Source organism: Phytophthora infestans, genomic scaffold (genome assembly GCF_000142945.1).
Source record: "Phytophthora infestans T30-4 supercont1.30 genomic scaffold, whole genome shotgun sequence".
NCBI classification, from domain to species: Eukaryota; Oomycota; class Peronosporomycetes; order Peronosporales; family Peronosporaceae; genus Phytophthora; species Phytophthora infestans.
The window spans coordinates 441774-462938 of NW_003303729.1; the positions used below are offsets into that span (position 1 = coordinate 441774).

The following is a 21165-nucleotide window of genomic DNA, read 5'->3' on the forward strand; positions in this document are numbered from 1 at the left end:
ACTCGAACTCGCTCCGCGACGATGACAACGACTCGAATGAATTGAATGCACGTTGGATATTCCTCAACTCCGTCTTGTAATGATTGCTACATAAACTCCGAACTTTGCTTGCTCATGAAAAGAAAGTGATCGGTTTGGCCAATCGCCGAGCAGAACTGCGTCCGATCCATCGATTCGACCCCAAGCAGAAACCGAATCGCGCAGTGTCCCTCAAGTCTCAGCATGGTTCTCGCTCTACGTCGCTCGCTCGCCATCTCCTCACGCGTGGCCAACCGCTCGTTGGGTATGTTGCATCAGCAGCAGAAGGCCATGAAGCACACGCACACGCTGGTGCTGATCCGTCACGGAGAGAGTGAGTGGAACAAGAAGAACCTCTTTACGGGATGGTACGACGTGCAGCTCTCTGAAAAGGGCAATAAGGAGGCCGCCGCTGCTGGTCAACTGCTTAAGAAGGAGGGATACACGTTCGATGTCGCCTATACGTCGTACCTTAAACGTGCGATCCGTACGCTGTGGCATGTTCTAGAACAAAGCGACCAAATGTGGATCCCTGTGTTCAAGACGTGGCGTCTTAATGAACGCCACTATGGCGCGCTTACTGGACTAGACAAACAGGCTACGGTGGAGAAGCATGGCGCTGAGAAAGTGTTAGAGTGGAGACGTAGCTACAACATTCCGCCTCCGAACCTTGACACGTCTAGCGAGTACTACCCAGGCAACGACGTCCGGTACAAGGACGTCCCTAAGGCGGATCTGCCTCTGGCCGAGTCTCTGGAGCTCACGGCCGCCCGCGTACTACCTGAGTGGGAGCGCACCATTGTGCCCAGCATCAAGTCGGGCAAGAACGTGGTGGTCGCCGCCCACGGCAACAGTCTGCGTGCTCTTGTCAAGCACCTGGACAACATCTCGGAGGACGAGATCACGGGTCTCAACATCCCCACGGGCGTTCCGCTCGTCTACCACCTGGACGAGAACCTCAAGCCCATCCCGCACAAGGACGGTATCGCACCTCTTAGCGCCTTCTACCTGGGCGATCAGGACGAGATCCGTGCTCGTATCCTCGGTGTTAAGAACCAGACCAAGTAAGATACCGCATCTTCGCGTGGTAGACACGAAATTAAAGATATACTGGGATTACCGGTTTGTTCTTTAGTGCTTTTAGCTTTTTTTTTATTTCGTAGTGGCTATATTTGCAATGTGCCAGGTTAGAAGTGGTCTAATGCAAGATCTTCTTGGTCGTGTCGTTGGGCTCGACACCCGCCGTCTTCATGAGTGAAGCCACTTCGTCAATCTATTTCACCAGCAGAAGAGGTCAGTACCGGTATGTATTGCGTGAACACATACTTTCTGTTTTGGCCAGCCGTACCTTATCCTGCATGTCGTTGTCCTTGAGCTTGAACAGCAGGTTGTTGCACGTCACGCGCTGCAACTTTTGCACCTCACTAAAGCGTAAATAACAGTACAGTTAGCATCATTCTATCGACAGAAATATAACAATATAACGTACGCTGCCGTCTTAAGGAAATCCACGGCCTTCTCGTAGTCGGCCTGCTCGATGGCCGCCCGGATGAGGATGTCGTAAGTACGCTCCGTGCTCTTAACGTTGTACTTGCTGTGGCCGATCTCGTGCAGCGTAAAGACCTTGTCGAACTCTCCGTCCTTAAGAAACTTAGACAGCAACTTGTTGAGTGTGGCCGGCTCCAAGAAGAGGCCGATACGGTAGTTGGCTTCCAGTACATCGAACACCACGTCGGGTGCGTTGAGTTCCAGTGCCTTCTTAACGAAGAGACCGGCAGCGTTAGCATCCGGGTCCACACGCTTCTGCTCGTAGATCTTCATGATCTCCTTCGACGCCTCCAGCTGCTCACTCGTCGTCACAGTCTTGAGGAACGATGCCAGCTTAGTGCGTTTGATCAACACGTCCTTCTTGGCAGAAAGCTTGATGTTCTCCATCCACTCCTCGGCCGAGCGCATGGACACGGCCGCAGCCGAGAATGGCGCACGTTGTGAGCCCGCCACCAGCTGCCGCGCGCCCTGGCGCCGGCCCATCGACATGACCGTGCGGAACGCCTGCATACCTCCTGACATTGTTGCCCTTCGCTTTGTGCAGATAGACAAGCACAGCCAGACAAAGCAGAGCTCCGGTACAGCTCCGGTACTGTATCGGTACGCTCAAGAAAAGACAAATCCCCTCTTTACGGATCAAAACCGGTACTAAAAGGTATGAGTATAGCAACGAGAGGCTGCGGGGTGTAACACTTGACTGGCCTTGATCTACTAGGACGATGTTGGCTGTACGCTCGCTGGTGTTGCGCGCGTCTCCGGCCGCTTTGGCTACCCGTAAGCAGGCGGTTCGCGCCTTCAGCGGAAACTGGGAGTACCCTAAAGTAGAGGGCAGCGTGGCTGACATCACCAAGGCGCTGACAACCATCGGCGCACGACTGTCCATCCCCACTGCTCCGCTATACTTCACGCACCTGAAGATCGACCACATTGTGCGTGAGATGAACGGCAAGGACGAGCTGCAGCAGGTGTACAAGACTTTGCTACTGTGCGACGCCAAGATGGCCTACCCGTCCACCTTCGCGACCGGAAGCTTCTTCTCGGCTTGTATCAAACTAGACGCTGCCGACACGGCGCTTGAATTCCTGCGCCAGGCCGAGAATGTGCGTCACTACGTTAAGAACCAAAGCTTCGTTCGTCTGGCCGAATACTTTGCCAAGCAGGAAGACCAGGAGGCTGTGGACGAGATCGTAAAGATCATGGCGGCCAAGCGTGTGCCCTTATCCTACAAGATGTACTCGTTCCGTGTGCTTAACGCCAAGAAGCAGGGCAAGTGGGACGAGGCTGTGGCTCTCGCTAAGGAAGCGGCAAACGAGCTCCAAATCAACTCCCACCTCATCATTGAGCTGCTCCAGGACCAGAACGGAGGCATCCTACAGGAGCATGTACGTGTAGCCTTATGTGGACCTGGTTACGGCTGTTTTATTCATATTTCTATTGTTTTATACAGATTCCGCTGGCCAAGTACCTCGCGGACAAGGGCGACGTGTACGTGAATGCACGACTTGCCGATATATTAGCAGGAGGAGACGGCAAACTTCCGGAGCCAAAGACGGAGGAGCCGGAGCAAACCGACGAGGCCAAGAGCGAGGAGACAACGGAGGAGAAAACCGAGGACAAGTAGATGGCAACTTGGACCTTTTTTAGAGTGAAGATCGGTACGCTGTTGAAAACGCTTCGGACTTGTGATTTTTTCGTGCATTATAGATTGGGTACATTCAGGAAATTAGTCACTTTAGATGTCGTTCTTGCTGTCAATAAGCGGCGCCTCATAGAAATAGTCGTCACCAGAGCTCAACAGCGCGCGTCGTCTTAGCTCCGTCGTGATGAACGCCAGCATCGCGCCGAAGCCCACGAGCGTCGCCACTGCGCCCAAGAAACTCACCAGTCTCTGTCCAAAGCCACGTTGTTGTCCGCCATACGCAGCAGCCTCCGTCTCGACAGTTTCTTCGTCTGTGTGCAAGAAACTGTCGTGTAGTTCTTCAACTTGCGCTTCCCCACTCTCTCCGGACTTTTGACGGTCGTGGTGTTTCTTCTTGAGTCCTGGGTATAAGGCCCACACAGACTTGACGTCGGTTGTGGTCATTCGTTCACGTTGCCCCATGTCTTTCATCACTGCGAGACGTTTATCGTCCTCTGCGATCAATGGCACGATGCTAGGACACCATTGTGGCTTGGTATCATCCGAATCCGAGTGTACAAACGCATCGACTGGATGGTGCATGATACTGAAGAGATCATACGGAGGAGGATCCAACACGCGGTCAATCGCTCGAGTAGTAGGCGCAGCGCTCATCTCTTCCACTACAAAGTAACTTCGCTTGGACTCAGGAATACATTCCCACGCAATCCGAACGTGTTCCTCTCGGTCAGGTCTGTCCACTGCGTGTCGTAGTCCAACGGCGTGAAGTAGAACGTGGACGACATTGCCCAGTCCGCAGTCTGCAGACACACCGAGTCGCTGCGGGCCGCCGATACGTCCAATGAATGAGTAGCACGAAGCTTTGACGCCTTGCACAACCACATAGTCGTGGCTTCTGCAACTCATGTCTGTCCGGCAATTATCTCCTGCGCAACGATGGAATTTGAAGCCTGTGGCATGTGTGATGTGCTCTGTAGCAGACAATAAGGTGCGTAGATACGAGCGAGCACTTCCGTCCACTTGGAAACATAATTTCTCGTGTGGCCATCGATGATCTCTTCCGGAGTCGTAGTAGCCATGTAGCACATGTTCGATACGCGTCGTGACTTCCTCGGGATCGTCCGGATCCACGTCGTCCCATACAAATCGCTCGCCTATAGCGACGTCACCTTGAATGACCATGATCGTGTCATCCACGAGTTCGTAATGATACTCAATACCCTTAAACAGCACTCCTTCCGGTTTCTTATTTGAGGGTTTCTTCTCTGGAATCTCCTCAATTGGTAGTCGACACTCACCACTTAACGAGTGAATTACTCCCGGGGCTCGACAGGCAGCTGCAGCTTCATCGGCGAGTACACTCTTCTCTTTCGATGCGACGCAGCGGAATCCGTCGCCGACGCCACGAGACCACTCGATTTCACTCAATGTAGCCATTTCATAACCTGATAGACACGTGCAGCCATCTGCAGCTTCCACGGGCCAAGTTGTAGCCATCGAATCCTGCGGACACTGCGAGAAATCGGGGCGTGTGTCGTCCACTGGCCTCGTATTGCATGCTTTCTTCCTCTTCTTCACAATTGGCTCGTCTTTAGCTGCTCGTTGAGCCTCTTCTTGTTCTTCGAGGATAGTTTCATTGAGGCCATACACACACTTGCAGTTGGCATTACTCTGTAATGGCCATTGAGTGAGTACAGCAAACGGAGGACAAGCATTCGAGTTGGCTAACATCCACGGTACGCAACGTTGCGCCACTGCATCAAGGAAGTAGCCACGTGCACACGCACAGTCTTCGAATCCCGTTTCGACCTCGGAGTTTCGCAGTTTACTGCGCTTGTAAGCGTGTTCGGGGCATTTATATGCTGATGTGCGTACACAAGTCATGTCGGGCATCTTCCAGGCGTATCCGGGGATACATTGGCATTGTTCAATGGAGTGAGGGACAGTGGCTACAGCGCGAGAGAATGGCGGACAGGTGTACGCTGTGGCGTCTCTGTCCACCACTTCAAAGTTGGCGTATTCGTCGGCTTCGTTCTCACGAACATGGCTGTGTTTCCTCTTCGCCTTTCGAGCCTGCATCTGAGATACAGGCCAACACGCGTGTGTTTCTTCATCTCGATGGTAGTCTCCAGTAGAGAGACACTCACAATCGAAGAATCCTCGAGGACGTTCGCCAATCGGAAGATCCGATCGCTTGATAGAGTTGACAGGACAAACATACGCGGCGTGTTCTCGTTCGCAAGCTTCGAGGCTGTTGCGGACGAAGCCCCAGCTGCAGTGACAGTCAGCAAACGATTGCGGAGAGATATCCGGGGTTGGTGTCGAGTTCGGCGGACATTTGTAAGCACGAGTAGGAGCTTGGGCTTCGTCTCCGCGGACACATTGACCGGAGGTTTCGACCTTAATAAAGGGCCGTGTGCACGTACAGTCAGCGAGTGACTCGACCTGTTGCACGTCTGGTTTCGGTTCGTAGTTGCCAGCACGAGGGCAGCCGTTTAAAACGCATTCTAGTGTCTTTGGGTCTTTGTCGTACGGATGGTAGCAATCGCAGTCTACGAAGGAGCTGGGAACTGGTGCCCCGCGTTTGGACTTGTATCGACCTTTGCAGATGAACTGACCCGTGTCCCTAGCATCTGCTGCCGCCTCCTCTGCTGTGGTGTCTACTCCGTCGTCACAAATGCAGTCGTCGATCATGTCCATATCTCGAGGTAACAACATGGCGGCGCATCCTTCCGGACACACGTAGAACGCTGCTTGCACTGAAGGTAGAGCGCTCCAGCCCACAAGTCCAAGCGCACACACCACTGATGACAGCCGAACGAGCATTATCACACTTGAGTACGTGGCTAATGCGTGTCAAGGCAGGAGAATCAGGAAGTGGATAAAGATCTTCGTTGATTTACATCGGATCCGAATCTAGAAGATTGGGATCCGCGACCTTTCAAGATCCTTAAGATTTTTTATTTTGAATCAGCCAATCAGAAGATGGATACACTTTAAGGAGTTTTGCTTTTTTTGAAGTAAGTAGAAATTTGGCAGCAATACGAAAGATGGCTTCAGCCAACTTCCTCCGTCTTAGATCTTGGACGAGCCGACGTAGATGACGTTGCGTGTGAGGCAGAGGTCCACCATTTCCAGCAATGCAGTCTCCAAGTGGCGTTTGAATGTGGCTGCACTCGTCTCCGGACACACATGGTAGCACGTGATGCTCACGTTAATACGGTCCGGTTGCAGTGCATAGCAGACGCCATAGCCTTCATTGTACATGGCTGAGAACCCTCCCCAAATAGGACTAGCACCGGGACCGCCACTGATGTTACTAGTGGAGACCAGAAACTTCTTGCTCACCTCGAATGCTCGATCCGTAAACAACGAAGGCTTGGGTGTGATACCAGACATTTCAGCCACAATCTGTAGACCCATAAAGTGGCGGTCAATACCGTCTCCAGTCAGACACTCCTTCAGCGTCTCCTTATGCGCGTCGATAGCAGTTTTCAACGCGTCCCACTTGGCTCCATCCGAGGCGTTCGACTCCATCGTCTTGACGAACGTAAGCGACTCCTTCGACAGCGATCGAATGGTCTCGGTACGACCATGATAGAACATTCTCGTGTGTGCTGTCTCATAGACTGCGGGGACTTTAATGTGCATTTTATAATGCGCTAGCTGAATAGCCATCTGCATGAAGAAATCGGGAGTTAACTTGTATCTCTTGAGGAACGCTGAGCCGTAGTGGTTGAACTGCATCGTCGCGATGTCACTAGTGTGGATCATCTTGCCTACTGCTGCACTGGCACATTCAATAGCTGTGTAGGCGGCGTTGTCTAGTACCCAGTCCAGACGTTTGGGCTTGAGATTAAGCGTGGGTTTCAAGTCAGCGCGGTTGGCGAACTTGGCCTTGAAGTTCTCGTTCACGTACTTGATGCAGTAATCGAATAGACGAACCACCACGAGAGCATCAGCCCACGCGTGTTGACCATTCAGGCCGCCACGAGCATTCTCGTGGATGATGAGTGTGAATGGCTTGTCGTACCAGCGATTGCGGCCATCTCCAAGCAAACAATTGCGCGCGATCTCATCATACGTCGACGCAGAGCTCTCGTCCAGCGCCACACAGAACAAAGCTCGCTCGATTAGATCAAAACGACTGTTTGTTGATGTCATCTAACGACATAATGTGGTCCCGAGCCTATGAAAATTCACATAGTGAGCATTTTTTTTACTAATTTGTTGGGAAAAAACGTAGTAATTGCAGTACCTTGGCCCAATTGGTGCGGTTCTCTGATGTTAAGACGCTGACTGGAGGGTAGCGTTCCAAGTCGAAGAGTCCTGTGGCTTCATCGCGGACGAGCTCGAATTGTCTACAATTATTGTTTAGAAAATATTAGAAAAAAGTAGCATATTCTAAGTGAGAATTGTTTTTTTTACCTGAGGATGTCTGCGAGTGGGATTTCCTCTCCATTGTCACCAAACACTTGCACTGCCCACATGCAGTTGTTCCTCAGCACGAGAATGTGCTTAGCATCATGTGGGTACGAGACCATTTCGTCGCACTCCTCTCCAGGAATAACGCACGTGTTGAACATGCGTGAATACGTAAACATACACAGCGGTCGACCCATCATCTTCTCGACGGGGTACTTCTCCCTATTAGTCATACAATTCTAAATGAGAATTTCACCTCCCAATTAGAATAACATCTCGTAACAATTGACGTACTCAAGTAAGTTCTTACGGAACTTGAGGATGGCGTGTGTGAAGATGGATGCAGCTTCACATTGGCTCATATCTCTCGGTCCCCAGTTGCCAGGGAGAACGCCGTACCAGTTGATATTGATAGCCGAAGGATAGCGCGGCTGCAAGTACGCAAAGGTCTCCCACCACTCCTCGATCCAGTTACGCTCCGTGTCCGCACGTTCCTGAAGAATAGCTTGCAGTTGAGGCCCCACACCGTGCAAGAAATCGTGGCATACAGCCTTAGTATGATCCAGCTCGCTGGGTGTCAACAGTGGCTCGCAACTCTTGATGTATTTCTCCAGAGTTTGCTCCAGTGGAGGCAGTGGAAGCGGCGGCAGCTCGTCCTGATACTGCATGGTTCGCTCGGGTTGTTGAGGCTTGGACATGGCTACACTCGGTTCACTAGGAGAATGGCTATTCTTGACAGAAGTCTTGGTGCTTCGAACTCCCATGCGCAAAAGCCAAAGTGCGTCAGGGTCTTAGCGGGTTGATGATGTGTTGACCCGTGACAAAAGTGACTTGATTTTGTATTGAAAACGAGACCCATGGGCCGGATGAGTCTCACGTGCGAATTAGCAGATGGATCTGTCGTGTTGCTTAGAAATCATCTCAACTTCAATAAAATCTAAGAAATGTCGAGTCGAACATGGCTCCCTTTGGGTGGATAACTTACAGCTTGTCACATGTAGTTGCCTCTATATAACGTTATCTCAAGAAACCCCACACTGTGGAGTGCTTCATTATCAAGAAGATCCTTGTCTTCCGTCGTGGTGTCTGTATCGTAACGTGCGACTGTTCAACAGCACAGCGCTGTAAGCCGTCGCCACTGTTTAGTACCCATGTCCGTCACGGCTGCCGACACGACTATAAGTCTCGAAGGAGAGCTGCAATCTGCTGTGGATCCGCCTGAGAGCTCCACACCGCAACGTCAACAATCAAAGGCGCTGTCCATCTCGTCGTTATCAGACGAATCCAAAGACAACGCTATTGCTTCTGAAGCTTGTCGCGATGTGGATCGTGAACTTGCAGCGATTAACACGCGATTAAGTGCGTTCCAAAGGAGAAGACAGCGCAAGGACAACGTATCCAAGTTAAATACTGTTGCACCGCTTGAACCCAGTCAAGAAAAGGCTCATGATGCTCGTGCGTCACCCTCTTCGTCCGTATCTTCAAGCTTAGAAACTTCATCGCCCATTTTCTCTAAATTATCAAAGGCGCAACAAGAGGCCGAAGCAGTTGCAGAACAAGTGGCAACGACGCTAATGAAATGTGACCAACTGTTGCAACGTGTTAAATCTTGCGGTAAGTTCTTGCAACTTGAAAATGTTATGCAAAATGTGCTCATGGCTACATATTTTTTTTTTATCAAAGATACATCTCGAGTTTCATCCGCCAGCAGCATAGAAGACCGAAGTCGAGTTGGTAGTAAAGCGATACGTTCTCGACTATCTGAGTCCATGGCAAGCAGTGCTTCGTCAGTCTGGGACGTCAAAACTAATATTGAAGACGAAGAATTGTTATTAAGTCGGAAGGCTGCAGCTGTGAAGCGTCTTGCAGTACGCTGTCAGCGCGACATTGAGACGAGCACGGCGAAGATCGAGCTACATCACCAGCAAACACAAGAATCGTACTTAAAGGAGTTGCAACGCAAATACGACTCCAAGAAACACATGACGCTGATGAAACTTCGAGAAAAATACGAGAAAGAAACAAAAACACTCGTGAGAGCCAAGATGGACGAGTATGAGCTTGAAGAAGCGACTGCAGTGAAGAAGACGCGACATGTATTAATGGACGAGCGGAATCGAGCTCTAAACGAGCTACAAACCAGCCATAACACTGCACTGGAGGAGAGTTTATCGCACTTAGAAATGCAGCTACTAACCGAGACAGAGCGCGACAAACAAGAGCTTCGTGTACAGCTACAAGAGGAGTTAACTCTTAGATTAAAGCAGCTGCAAGACGACAGTCAAACGTTGTTAAAACAGTGGGAAGAAGAGCAGCGACAGAAGTTGGAGCAAGAACTGTACGACCACCGAGAAGCAGCTGTAGCTTCCGTTCTAAAAGCGCAAGAAGAACGAACTGCAGTACTGAAACAAGAGCTCCAGACCGGTCACAACGAGAAACAAGCCGTGGAGGTCGAGAAGTTGCACAAGGCGCTCGCGTTTGGCACTCAAGCGCAACTGCAACAACTTCGCTCCTTGTTAGAAACGGAACATGAGGAGAAGATGAACGAGATCAAGACAGACGCCCAACTGTCGCTTGATAAGGAGACTGAAAAACTTAAGAAAATGTCGACGCGATCTCATCGTGAGCAACAGGACCAACTGCAACGCGATTTGGAGAAAAAGAACCGTGTAGCCATTATGGAACTTCATGACACTATGCAAGCTTCTCATCAAGAGAGCTGTCAGGCGCTTAAAGATGCTGCAGAACAACGTCGAATGAAGGCGCTAGAAGCGCATCGTCACGATTTTGAGCTGGAATGTCGGCAAGAACTGGAAACCCTAAAACAAACCCTAGATCAGGACATGGCTACAAAGCTACGTCAATTAGAAATGGGTCATGCTGAAGAGTGCGAGCTTAAACTAGAGCAACTAAGAGCACGCGCAGTCACCCAACACGCTAGAGAACTGGACGCCAAGCGATCGCGGATGATCCAGTGCAAGAACGTGCTTCTAGCTGAAGCTACAGCGTTTCTAACCTTCGACAATAACTTGTCCGACGAGGACCGAAGTAAAGCGAACCCTGAAGATAATTCCGCAGCTGTTCACTTGCTCGAACTCAAGAAACATTTGTCCAAGGAACTGGCTCAGTATGTGGATGTGATGATCGCGGAGTTCGACGAACTCGCCGAAGAGCAGCAGATTTTAGTAGCCAAGATCACGGAATCGACACAGCTTTACTTGTCGTATAAAAGACAATGTGGGGTGCTTGAAGCGCAGTCGGAAGAGCTGACAAGTGGCTTAGAAACACTCCACGACCAGCTACAGAAGAAAGATGGCGTTTGTAGGAAACTGTACCAAGCCAACGAAGCACTTCTGAAACGACTGCAATTACCTGCACTAGAGGCAAGTGCGGGTACAGACAAGAGCGACATTGAGTCACCTCGAGTGAACAAGTCTCCAACGTCGACGAAAACGCGTCAAAGTGCATCGAATCGGCACAAAATTGACTCATTTTTGACCCGAAAAACGTAACGAGATGTAGCGTAAAAATAACAATGTTGCCCATACACTGCACGTGTGTGTCTGACTGTAGTAGTTATGGCTGCTCTGCCGTCGATCAATGGCAAGTTTTCGGACAATATGACGGCGGAAAGTCCGGAAACGCGGCTGTCTTCGTCGACCACCACAGTGCGACAAGCCTTCAGGATGAAACCTAAAAGTGCCGGTGCAACATCAGCTGCACGACGTTCAAGACACAGCCAAGTCGCAATGACGTCGAGTTGGCAACAGCACGAGAAGTTTGTACAGCGACCTTCTTCAAGTAGCGTTGCAAGAAGAACTGAGCGTGCTAAGGAGCCAGAAATCGCCTTCCAAGGCGATTCCAGAGACGAAGTGCAGCAATTAAAAGATGAGAACGATTTACTTCGGTCAAAACTGGTGGAGAAGTACGCGTGTGTATTTTTTTTGTATTATATTGTTGGTTTTTAAGTGCTAAGTATTATTTTTTAAGGATGCGAGGTCAGAGTAGAGTAGTTGCTGGCGGGCAGTATCGTGCTGCGTCCGCTTCTCCTGTAGCCAAAGTGCCATTCGTGCCAGGCTCAGGATGCTCGAAGTGTTCCATTGCACGGACGCGAGCGATCAAGGCTCATCAAGAGAGCGAACAGACTCGAGCTGCTGCAGTCGAATTTCGGGAATATGTCGACAAGATTGAAGCTTCCCAGCAGCGATTATGGGAAGAACGCAGCTCGCATGTACACGAAATTGCGAAGTTACGAGAGAGAGTGGCACAGAAAGTGGAGCATTGCATTCTGGTCGAAGCAGAGTGCGCTAAACTGGACAACCAAGTGAGGAGACTTCGGTCAGAGAACGAGATTATCACTCAACCGTTTAAAAACAAAGACGTTGTGGACAAGGCAACGCAGTGTGCGCTACAACAAAGCTACGAGGGTGAGAGTAACGCAGACCGACTGCAAGAAATCTCAAGTTTAAAAGCGGAGCTGCTACTTTTAATACAGCAACGTGAAGAACGAGAACAAGAACAGAAACGAGTTTTTAAGGATTTAAAAGAGTTCCAGATTACAGTGAAGCTGGAAAAGGAGAAACGACTTGATGAGGCGGTTTTGTGGCGTGCAGAGAAAGGTGAATACGAGCGACGTATCTTGCAGCTGGAAGAGAGCAATAGAACGCTGGCAATATCGGTCCAAGATCTTCAACAAACACGTCAAAATGAAGTGCAACTTATCCAGCGAACAAACGTCGAGATTCGTGAAAATATGCTCGCCAAGGAAGCCGAGATCCAGCAACTTGTTAAACAACATAAAACGGAAACTCTAGCGGTGGAGCAGCGGAATCAGACGCTCGTCAAAGCTCTCAAAGTTCGGATCGAGCAGAAAGTTGCCGATGTGGAAAGATTGCATGCTTTACTGACAGATCACTCGACTGTAAAGACAAATAACGCTACGATGAAGCGACGTATGAAAGACTTGGAAGCGCAGATCCAATCGCTCATCTGCAATAACGATTTGCAGCAGCAACAAACGGCAGATTTGGCTCAGATTGAACGCAATAAATTGCTAAATGAAGCAGCAGCAGAGCAGCATCGGTTATCGGAGGCTCTCAGTACTCTTCAGCAAGAAAATCGAGCTTTAAAGACGAGAGTATCGGAGGTGGAAGCCGAACTTAACGACCGTGATGAGGTGATGCAGAGACAAAAACGTTTTAATCAACGAGCAATGGAACGTTTGTTTGAATCATCTCTGCGCTTATGCGTTGTGGCACCGACAGTTAACGTGCAGTTGAACACGAATGGAGCGAGTATGGGTAAGAAGGACAAAGATTCGAGCGAGTTGACATCCATAATATGTAAATCTACGCCTCAAGAAGACAGTATCAAACGCTTGATCGAGAACGACGTTTTGCCTCAATTTACGAGCGTATTTTTGCAAAAAGACGACGACGGAAGTCCTCAAGTAGATGTACCAATGACTCGTTGGCTGCAAGAGCTACTTCACGACATGCAAGCACGAATAGCTACTCAGTTGGAGAGTATCTACTCATCCGCCACGAGTAAAAGCCACGAGTAAAAAAACACTTGTATTTAACGTTATTTGGCAATCGCAAGGTGTGCCACCAACTCACGGCGAAATGTAGCCATGAAGATGGCTACATAGCTCGTCCACGCTTTATCTTGGCTTGTTTTCTTGTCGGAAGAAGTAGCCATCTTCTGCACGGGCTTCAGCAACACCTCACTCTTAAGCACTGCTGGATCGCGGCGACACGAAGCTACTAGTGTCTCTAGAACACTTGGCTTCATGTCTTGTTGAGCTGCTGGGCCTTGACGACACATGAGCATTCCGATATCGTACGCGGTCATGTGACGGTCAAGTGCGCAGAACTTCAATAATGCAGTGCACACGAATAACGTGAGTAGAGCCTCACGTTCGATCTGATAATTCGCTGGTAGATTGTCTTCCAGTAGCTTCAGATCGTGCTGTGCGTCCAACGCTGCAATATAATCGCGTTCCGAGCGAAAAAATGGCTGCTTGGATTGAGGCCAAAGCAGCCACAGGAACGTGGTCTCCGATAGCGCCGAGATGCGCGGTAGACACGCTCCGTGATCAATTGGAACGAGCGAGACCTTCTTGCCCGCTAGTGACTTGGTCACCACAGAGGTGGACGTTTGAGTTACCGTTTGAGCAGGCTCTACCACCAGCAAGTTGCCTCCGTGGCGATCTTGATTGGCTAGACGGATGTCCAGGATGGCGATGGCATGAGTCTCTGCTACGTTGAATAGACTCGATCCAACGTCGTCTGCAGTGTCTCGGTGAGCAACGTAAGCTTGTAGCGCACCAGTCTTACCGTGTGGGGTCGTAGACGCCTTGAAGTGGAGGTCGGGGTGGTAAATCGAAGCCAGCATCGTCACTGGAACTCGTGCAAAGTGTTGGTGATCCAGTAGATACGCTGCGACCTCTCGAACAGCGGCGTCTCCTGCAGAGATCCCCTCACGCATGCTGGATATACCAGAAGCCTCTGGTTTATGGTATTGCTTGGGGTTGTTAGGCGCGTAGGCTTCTTCGTCTTGGGGCTTAAACACCCCCGTCAAACGACGATTCTTCGTTCGTAAGTAGTAGACACCACCCGTGCAGTCGTCGATGGGGATGGGAGCAACTCGAGCTTGCAATCCTGATTGCACGTGGTTGGCCAGCAACGCCATCTCCTTGGCGTACAAGCTACTGCCTGTGCAAGTAGCTGGCTTGAGGACTTGGAGGCTGATGCTGTTTCGAGTCGATGACATTGAAAAATGATGAGACCGATGGACAGCGCAGAGCGTGGCAGACAACAAAGTATCTTACACTGGCGCACTGCTGTCACAAGTAAGTAGAGACTTGGATGGATTGAAAAGTATTGACGCCGGCGGTTGTGCTGTTATCTTGGTGGCTGGATGGACCAGTACCCGACCATTGATGCGTGGAGCACTGATGTCAAGAGACTGCATGATGTTGGCCACGACCTCCGCTGATGCCTTTGACGTTCGACTCACGATCGAATGTGCGGGTTCTTTGGACGAAGAGGATTGTGCGACAGCGACCATTGTCGACGTACCCCTCGGTAAAAAGTGAGAATGCGTCGCCTCTTCCTCAGTCGAGTGGTGGTAGCCCTGCGCAGTGGCAACAGCGTTCCTGAGGCTAAATGCATCTTAGCGTTCCTACCCCCCTCCCCCACATCTGCACGAACGGTGCGAATAGTATACGTAACGCTTAGGATTTGTCACAAACCAGGGCGCGAGGAAAGGAATAAGTTGCAAAGCGTATCCTTACAGATGGATACAGTACATGTACACACCTTGCATTTGAGCTCTCGACTTTTTGGGAACCGCTTCAACTTCAGCTGTAAAAGCTATAAGATTGAGAAGTTGGGCTTCACGTTTCTGGCTGTGGCTGAGCCTTAGGGCAACTACCGCACGTCGGTGCGCTCGGGCAACACCATCTACATGGCAGCGACCTCATCCTGGGTAAGGTCAGCAAGGACCTGACCCCCGAGCAGCGTGGCGCTCAGTTTCATGGCTACCCTCTAGCGTACGTAAAATTATCGTCGAATTCGAACATGATAAAAAAGTGTTTACATTGTTTTCTCTTGTTTACAGAGGAGGTGGGCGACCTTGACAAGATCAAGCGTGTGGTGAAGCTCGTAAGCTTCGTCAACTGCGTCGACGGCTTCACCCAGCAGCCGGCCGTCATCAACGGCGCCTCGGACACCATCGGAAAGGTGTTCGGTGACAAGGGCATCCACGCCCGCTCGGCTGTGAGCACTAACGCCCTGCCCCTTAATGTGGCTGTCAAAGTCGAGACCATCGTCGAGATCGAGGACTGGACTTCCAAGTGACTGACTTGGCTAGCTATACAACCCCTATATTCCTTGTTTCTCTCGCCCTTATTGTAAAACAGGAATGATTAAAAATTATTGTACTCGAACTCGTTCAGCGTCTTAAAATTCGACGGGATCGATCCCTGTGGATTTCCAATAGGAAGGTCCGTAGTTGACGAAGATCTGGTCTCCTTCCTCGATCTCGTGGATTACAAACTGCAGTACAGTAAACGTCAATAAACTTTACCTAAATACTTGCACTAAAAGCGCCGAATATCATGCTCATAACGTACGCAAAATATCCGTAGAATGCCGTTGTGTACCATAGGCACGAAGCGAGCATTGGGGGTGGCGCTGTGGTTAATACAGCGAATAGAGTTGCCGTACTCGCTCGCACTGACGTAAAGATTGCCGCCCTCGTACACGGAAGGGTACGAGATGCCGTACGGATCGAACTCGTTCATCTCGCTCATGCCAACTTTAATCACTCCAGTGTACTCACCCAGAAACTCGTAGCAGGCGAGATCTTCTGCCGCAAACAGACCAAGTGGCTTCTCCTCGACATGACTGAGGAGCGAGACGTGGCCGATCGCAACTTTTGACGACACTTGAAACGTACTGTGGCCGAGCGGAGCAAACTGGTCAAACCCATCCGAGACGGAGTCCGAGAAGCCCCAGAATCCATAGTTACGCAGCAGATGTGTGCGTTGGAAGAGCAACTTGCTCGTGTATGTGCATTTCATAAGCTCCTGCAACTCATCCGCGGTGAGCATTTGCACGTCGCCATTCTGGGCGTGGTATCGGAACGTGTGCTGCACGTCCGTCAGCGTGTTCTCACAGGTAGCACCGTCATGGATGAACGACACCTTCTTCAGCTCTTCATCATAGTGATAGCACTCGTCGCGGTCTAAGCAGCGGAAACCTATGCAGCTCGTCTCAACCATCTTTTACCGCAGCTTCCACTCGTTTGTTGCCGTTTGGGAAATGGCTACAGTGCACTACGATATTGAATTAACAGCAAGAATGGCACAGCGTACCACTCTTGAATTAACAATCATTGCGATGGTACACTGTACCGTACACAACTCGCACACTATTTACAAAATGGCGCCGCACACCGGCGTAGCGCTGACCCCAATCCTCCAGAAGCTAGTGCCGATCTGCTTCGCGACTGGCGCGGCGATGGAGTTGTTCATGGTCAAGACCGGCTTCTGTACGTGCAGCTAGCAGGACTTGTACTAGACTGAGTAAATACACTGGAATCAAAGACTAAGCTGCTACTAATTTGCGCTCCACAGACGACATCGTGACGGTCACCGAGGCGGAGCGTCGCCTGCAGCGCGACGAAGAGCGCCGAGAATACTTGGAGGCCAGAAGTAGAGCCGCTCGGGACGAGTGAGCGCTCCGCAGAGACTTATAAACGTCACTGTTTCCTGTTTTCTTTGCCCTGTGGGGCTTCTGCCACTTGGATCACCTACTGCAACACTGCTCTGTCCTCTCAGCTTTCTTTTTTTTTGCTACGCTTTGGGTGCGACACGTTGTAGCACCAGCTCCAACTTGGGCACACGGTAGCCGCCGCGGTCCTTGGGGCGGTTCAACGCGTACCGTGTCGAGATTTTGGTCGTGATGGCATTGTTCTGGAGACGCAAGATCTCGGCCGCCTGCACAGCCGTCGTGATCGCCGCCTCGGACGCTTGCAGGCGAACATTCTCTTGCTTCTGCACTGTGAGCTTCGAGTTGATGATGTTGGCGTAGAATACTACCAAGAGTGTTAGCACTACCGTATTCTCCTCGAAAGTAAGCCAAAGTTGCATGCCGTACCTGCCGGTTTCCGAGTCGAGACCGTGACCAGATCGTCAGTGTATCGAGCGAGACGAGAACCAGCAAATACCTTGTCAAGTGGCTTGAGCTCGAGCTCCTTGATAAGCTGGTCGAACGTCTCTTTAGCCGCTGACCACTCGGTGACCTGAGTCACGCCACTTCGAGACTCCTCGACTGCCTTCGACCACGGCACTGAACCGACGACGACGACGTGTCCGACGTGCTCGGCTGCTTCTGTTAGCATAGAAGCATCGGATCCTACCGCGACTTTCACCTTAAGATCGTCGTACAGCTCTTTCTTCCGTGCCATCAGGTGCTCCGGACGGTCCTCGTCTACGAACATGAGTTTGTCGAAGACTCCAGAGAAGTGATGGTCCAGCCACTCACGCGTTTCCTTCTCCACAAAACGTGGACGATCTGTGATTGCCAGTAGCGAGAAATACTTGCGCAGTGGCTTGAGCACCTCATTGGCGCCTGTCACTGCTGCCAGCTCCGTCTCGAACGTTTTGGACTCAAAGAACTGGTGTGTCTTGCTCTCCGCGTCGCCTCCGCCCCAGACACTCGTCCAGCTGGGCGAAGCGACGCTCTCCACATCGATCTGCGTGGTCAGCACATGTCTACATTAGCCTACAGTCTACGTATTGATACAAGCAGCATCTTCTGCTGCCAAAAGATCGAAAGATCGCTGAGCGCCTTGCAGCCTGGCTCACCTTCGCGCCGTGCTCGGCCTCATGCCATAGAGCTGCACACTCTAGCAGCTTCGTCAGTGTATGGTCCACATCGACCACGAGCGTCACGCGCTCGCCGCCTGCTCGTCCGTAATGCGACATCGCTTTACTGGCAGCTAGTTGCCTCTTCACTTCAGGATACACTTTGAAGTTGTGTTTTTTGCACCACTGTTTAGTGTTAGCCACACCAAATAATTTACTTACGCTTTTGATCTTATCGCTCCCGATACAATGGCGATGCTGAACGTGAGTGCGCTGATCACGGGCTACGACACGGTGGGAGACCACACCGAGTTCATCGTGGAGGTATGTGGCTGTATCTACTGCCTGTTCGCCTTCTCTCCCGACGCTCACAGGCCGATATGCTGCGTAGATCTCGTGCAACGGCGGCTTGTGGAGAATCTCGCGACGTTATAGCGACTTTGACCAGCTGCATTCGCGTCTGGTACGGCGCTTCGGAGACCTCATCGAGGTGTCACTGCCAGAGAAGCAGTGGTTCGGCCGGTAAGTTATCAAATATGTGGGCTTAGGCGTCGTAAAGCTCAATGATGAGAAGGGGACCCTATGAGTCTGTTGGATAGTGGCATGTCATGGAGAGAAGAAAAAGGGGAAGAGGCCTTGGATTAGACGGGATGTCCTCGCTGCTAGCTTCTGTCTGCTTTGTTTTGAACTCCCTATGCATCGTTCGACGCGTTGTGTGGCTCGTGGAGGGTCTCTTGGTGTTGAAAAGGAAGCGAGGAGACTTGTTACAAGTCGAGGACTGTAAAAATCACTTGATCTTATCTGATTAGCGAGAAGGACCCGAGCCACAAACGTCGATAGGTGCTTAGGTTGCAGTTCCAGAGTTGACAAGGCTGGTGGAGATGTTTATCTTGTTCTTAGAGGGCTCTTCTCTTCTTCTAACTCCTTATGCTGCTGGATACAACGCGTTGGTGTGCTTTGAGAACTCCACGACGCTGAAAATCACCGAAGTGATGCCCTGATTTGCTTATCCTGTATGTGTCGTATACTGTATCATGCAGGTTTGATCCCAACTTTCTGATAAAGCGTCAGGCGAGTCTCCAAGAGTATATCGGTAAGTGTAAATACCGGATAAAGCTTATCCTGTATAAAACAGTTTAATCTGACAGTATAACAGATGGGCTTCTGCAGGTGCCCGGTATTCTGGACGATGCGTCGTTGCAGCACTTTTTGGAGCTAGAGAAGCATTTGGACTTGCACAATGAGTTGGGTATGGGCGGCACAGGCAGCAACGGTCGATCCAGCGGTATGTGGTCGGGTAAAGGCGTGTTGAGTGAGAACGATCGCCTTAGTGGCATCGTGGAGAATGCGGCTCAAGCTTTCATCGACATAAGTGAAGTCCCCGAGCCGCTGGAAGCCGAACAAGCTGTACAGCGTAAGAACGAGATCGTGACAGCGTCTCAGAGTCTTCTAAACGAGCAGAAACTGGGCGATCAGTTCACAGCGCAACTCACGACGTTGCGTCTGCCTCGTGCTCAAGCGCAGATACCGAACGAGGAGATACTGTCACGTCTTGACGGGGACAACGAGGATGGCTTGACGTATGAACAGGAACAGGAATTCCTCTATGGGATCCTGGAGACCTTGGAAGCCTCGCTTCATATGGACATCACGCCGCCGTCCGTGGACTTATTAGCGGTCATGACTGTATCGACGACTCCAAAGACGCCTGCTATCGGGTCGAATGGCTCATTGCCCAGTGGAAATGGCGCACTGGAAGCGGGATCGCTGGACGACCGAAGCAGTCTCGGCAATGGATCCTTCAGCTGAAATGGATAGCAACTGAACCTCACTATCGATACACCATCTCTCTTCATCGACAAAGTCTTTTCTCTTTTTTTTACTAACGTTACTGTAATGAACGTGGTGATTGTGTAGCCAGGATGAGGTTTGTTTGTTCTTCTTTTGCTCCTTGGGTAGCAACCAAGACTTGACTGTAGTCGCGGAGTTTTTTATCCAGTTGTTGCTGCAATTCCTGATGCTGAGAGCGACGAGCCAGCAGCTCAGCGGAGTCTTGAAGTGTGCTGGCTGTGTCGTTAATTGCCGGTATGAGTGGAGTTTGAGAGACTGTAATGCTGTCCTCAGCTACGGCGTCGTCGTCACTGAACCCTGCGTCTTCAACCTGCAAATTGTATTCAAGCTGCTCGTTGCGTACCACTTGGAGCTGCGATGTGTTTTGTATGAGTTGCCGACCGATGAGTTGCATCATCTGGTCGAGTTCTGCTACTTTACGTTCGACAACGCGTTGATGTTGCTTCAACTTGCGTTGTTCCCGCTCCTTCACAGGTTCTAAAGCCTTTAACGCGTTCGCAATCGTGAGCTGAACTTCCTCTGTAACGTGCTGGCGTAGCTTCTCGAGTTCTTGATGCTCTCGATCAAGTACGCGACGATCAAGGCCCTCGACTGCAGCAGAGATGTCGAGTGTCGTTTGGTGGGTTCTCGTACTTAAACTTGCTGCAATCTCTTGCTGCTCGACTCGAATTCGCTCCATAGACGCTTCCTGGGTGCAAAACTGGTAGTCGAATCGACCGTGAGCCTCGCTGCATTGACGAGCGATCTCCTCTCGGTCAGCTGCGAGAAACTCACGAACTTGCTGGTTTATTTCTAATTGAAAGTCGTCCATTCTCTTCTGCTGAGCCTCAAGAGCGTCACAATAGAGCTTGATCTGAGCACCTATTGTCCCCAGTACTTCTCCTTGTCTCTGGATCTCTTGATCGAACAGAGTTTGCACATTTTCTTGAGTGATTTCTTGTGTCTTTGTGGCCCAATTCTCCATTTCTAAGCGAAAATGAGTTTCTTGAGCGGATTTGAAGTCGGAGAAGGAGAGAGATAACTCGTTCATTAGTTCTTGTTGCATTTGCTGGAGTCGCTTCTGTAGTGCAAGTACTTCTTGATCAAAAGCCTCTTTCTTGCACTTCCCACGATTGAAAAAAGGTTCATGAATAACCTCACAAAGTTGCAAGAAATAACACTTACCCGCTTGTGGATCGCTTCTTCCAATGCCTTTCCCTGTGTAAGCATTGCTTCTTTCTCTGCTTTCTGATCGATGGCCGTCACAATATGCCCCATTTCCTCTTCTATCAGATCCAATCGGCGCTCTATTTTGGCTACACAAGTTTTG

At 50.6% G+C, this 21165-nt stretch overlaps 11 protein-coding genes across 11 annotated transcripts; 4 read left to right on the forward strand and 7 right to left on the reverse strand.

Annotated features, from left to right (window-relative positions):
* Positions 1–197: 197 nt before the first annotated feature.
* Positions 198–1152, forward strand: PITG_13749 (2,3-bisphosphoglycerate-dependent phosphoglycerate mutase; the record flags this gene model as incomplete). Its single annotated transcript, XM_002899398.1, has 1 exon — positions 198–1152. One exon carries the CDS (start codon positions 223–225, stop codon positions 1084–1086), a length of 864 nt encoding a protein of 287 aa, XP_002899444.1.
* Positions 1153–1216: 64 nt separating this feature from the next.
* On the reverse strand, positions 1217–2122 carry PITG_13750 (uncharacterized protein; the record flags this gene model as incomplete). The annotated part of the gene is made up of 3 exons (XM_002899399.1): positions 1217–1291; positions 1367–1442; positions 1508–2122. The coding sequence occupies 3 exons, from the start codon at positions 2086–2088 to the stop codon at positions 1217–1219; spliced, it is 732 nt and encodes a 243-aa protein (XP_002899445.1).
* Positions 2123–2267: 145 nt separating this feature from the next.
* On the forward strand, positions 2268–3187 carry PITG_13751 (uncharacterized protein; the record flags this gene model as incomplete). Its single annotated transcript, XM_002899400.1, has 2 exons — positions 2268–2948; positions 3014–3187. 2 exons carry the CDS (start codon positions 2286–2288, stop codon positions 3185–3187), a joined length of 837 nt encoding a protein of 278 aa, XP_002899446.1.
* A 111-nt stretch (positions 3188–3298) lies between these two features.
* Positions 3299–6066, reverse strand: PITG_13752 (uncharacterized protein; the record flags this gene model as incomplete). Its single annotated transcript, XM_002899401.1, has 1 exon — positions 3299–6066. One exon carries the CDS (start codon positions 6029–6031, stop codon positions 3299–3301), a length of 2733 nt encoding a protein of 910 aa, XP_002899447.1.
* A 214-nt stretch (positions 6067–6280) lies between these two features.
* Positions 6281–8394, reverse strand: PITG_13753 (choline/Carnitine O-acyltransferase, putative; the record flags this gene model as incomplete). Its single annotated transcript, XM_002899402.1, has 4 exons — positions 6281–7369; positions 7464–7566; positions 7634–7852; positions 7925–8394. The coding sequence occupies 4 exons, from the start codon at positions 8392–8394 to the stop codon at positions 6281–6283; spliced, it is 1881 nt and encodes a 626-aa protein (XP_002899448.1).
* A 330-nt stretch (positions 8395–8724) lies between these two features.
* Positions 8725–11142, forward strand: PITG_13754 (uncharacterized protein; the record flags this gene model as incomplete). Its single annotated transcript, XM_002899403.1, has 3 exons — positions 8725–9244; positions 9314–9708; positions 9763–11142. 2 exons carry the CDS (start codon positions 9400–9402, stop codon positions 11140–11142), a joined length of 1689 nt encoding a protein of 562 aa, XP_002899449.1.
* A 2071-nt stretch (positions 11143–13213) lies between these two features.
* On the reverse strand, positions 13214–14701 carry PITG_13755 (phosphatidylinositol kinase (PIK-E3); the record flags this gene model as incomplete). Its single annotated transcript, XM_002899404.1, has 2 exons — positions 13214–14457; positions 14482–14701. The coding sequence occupies 2 exons, from the start codon at positions 14699–14701 to the stop codon at positions 13214–13216; spliced, it is 1464 nt and encodes a 487-aa protein (XP_002899450.1).
* Positions 14702–15594: 893 nt separating this feature from the next.
* Positions 15595–16440, reverse strand: PITG_13756 (uncharacterized protein; the record flags this gene model as incomplete). Its single annotated transcript, XM_002899405.1, has 2 exons — positions 15595–15690; positions 15768–16440. 2 exons carry the CDS (start codon positions 16416–16418, stop codon positions 15595–15597), a joined length of 747 nt encoding a protein of 248 aa, XP_002899451.1.
* Positions 16441–16991: 551 nt separating this feature from the next.
* PITG_13757 (uncharacterized protein) lies at positions 16992–18161 on the reverse strand (the record flags this gene model as incomplete). The annotated part of the gene is made up of 3 exons (XM_002899406.1): positions 16992–17233; positions 17296–17893; positions 18006–18161. The coding sequence occupies 3 exons, from the start codon at positions 18123–18125 to the stop codon at positions 16992–16994; spliced, it is 960 nt and encodes a 319-aa protein (XP_002899452.1).
* A 74-nt stretch (positions 18162–18235) lies between these two features.
* Positions 18236–19937, forward strand: PITG_13758 (uncharacterized protein; the record flags this gene model as incomplete). Its single annotated transcript, XM_002899407.1, has 4 exons — positions 18236–18329; positions 18397–18527; positions 19046–19098; positions 19162–19937. The coding sequence occupies 4 exons, from the start codon at positions 18255–18257 to the stop codon at positions 19812–19814; spliced, it is 912 nt and encodes a 303-aa protein (XP_002899453.1).
* Positions 19894–20667, reverse strand: PITG_13759 (uncharacterized protein; the record flags this gene model as incomplete). The annotated part of the gene is made up of 3 exons (XM_002899408.1): positions 19894–20072; positions 20148–20447; positions 20496–20667. 3 exons carry the CDS (start codon positions 20665–20667, stop codon positions 19894–19896), a joined length of 651 nt encoding a protein of 216 aa, XP_002899454.1.
* Positions 20668–21165: the final 498 nt, after the last annotated feature.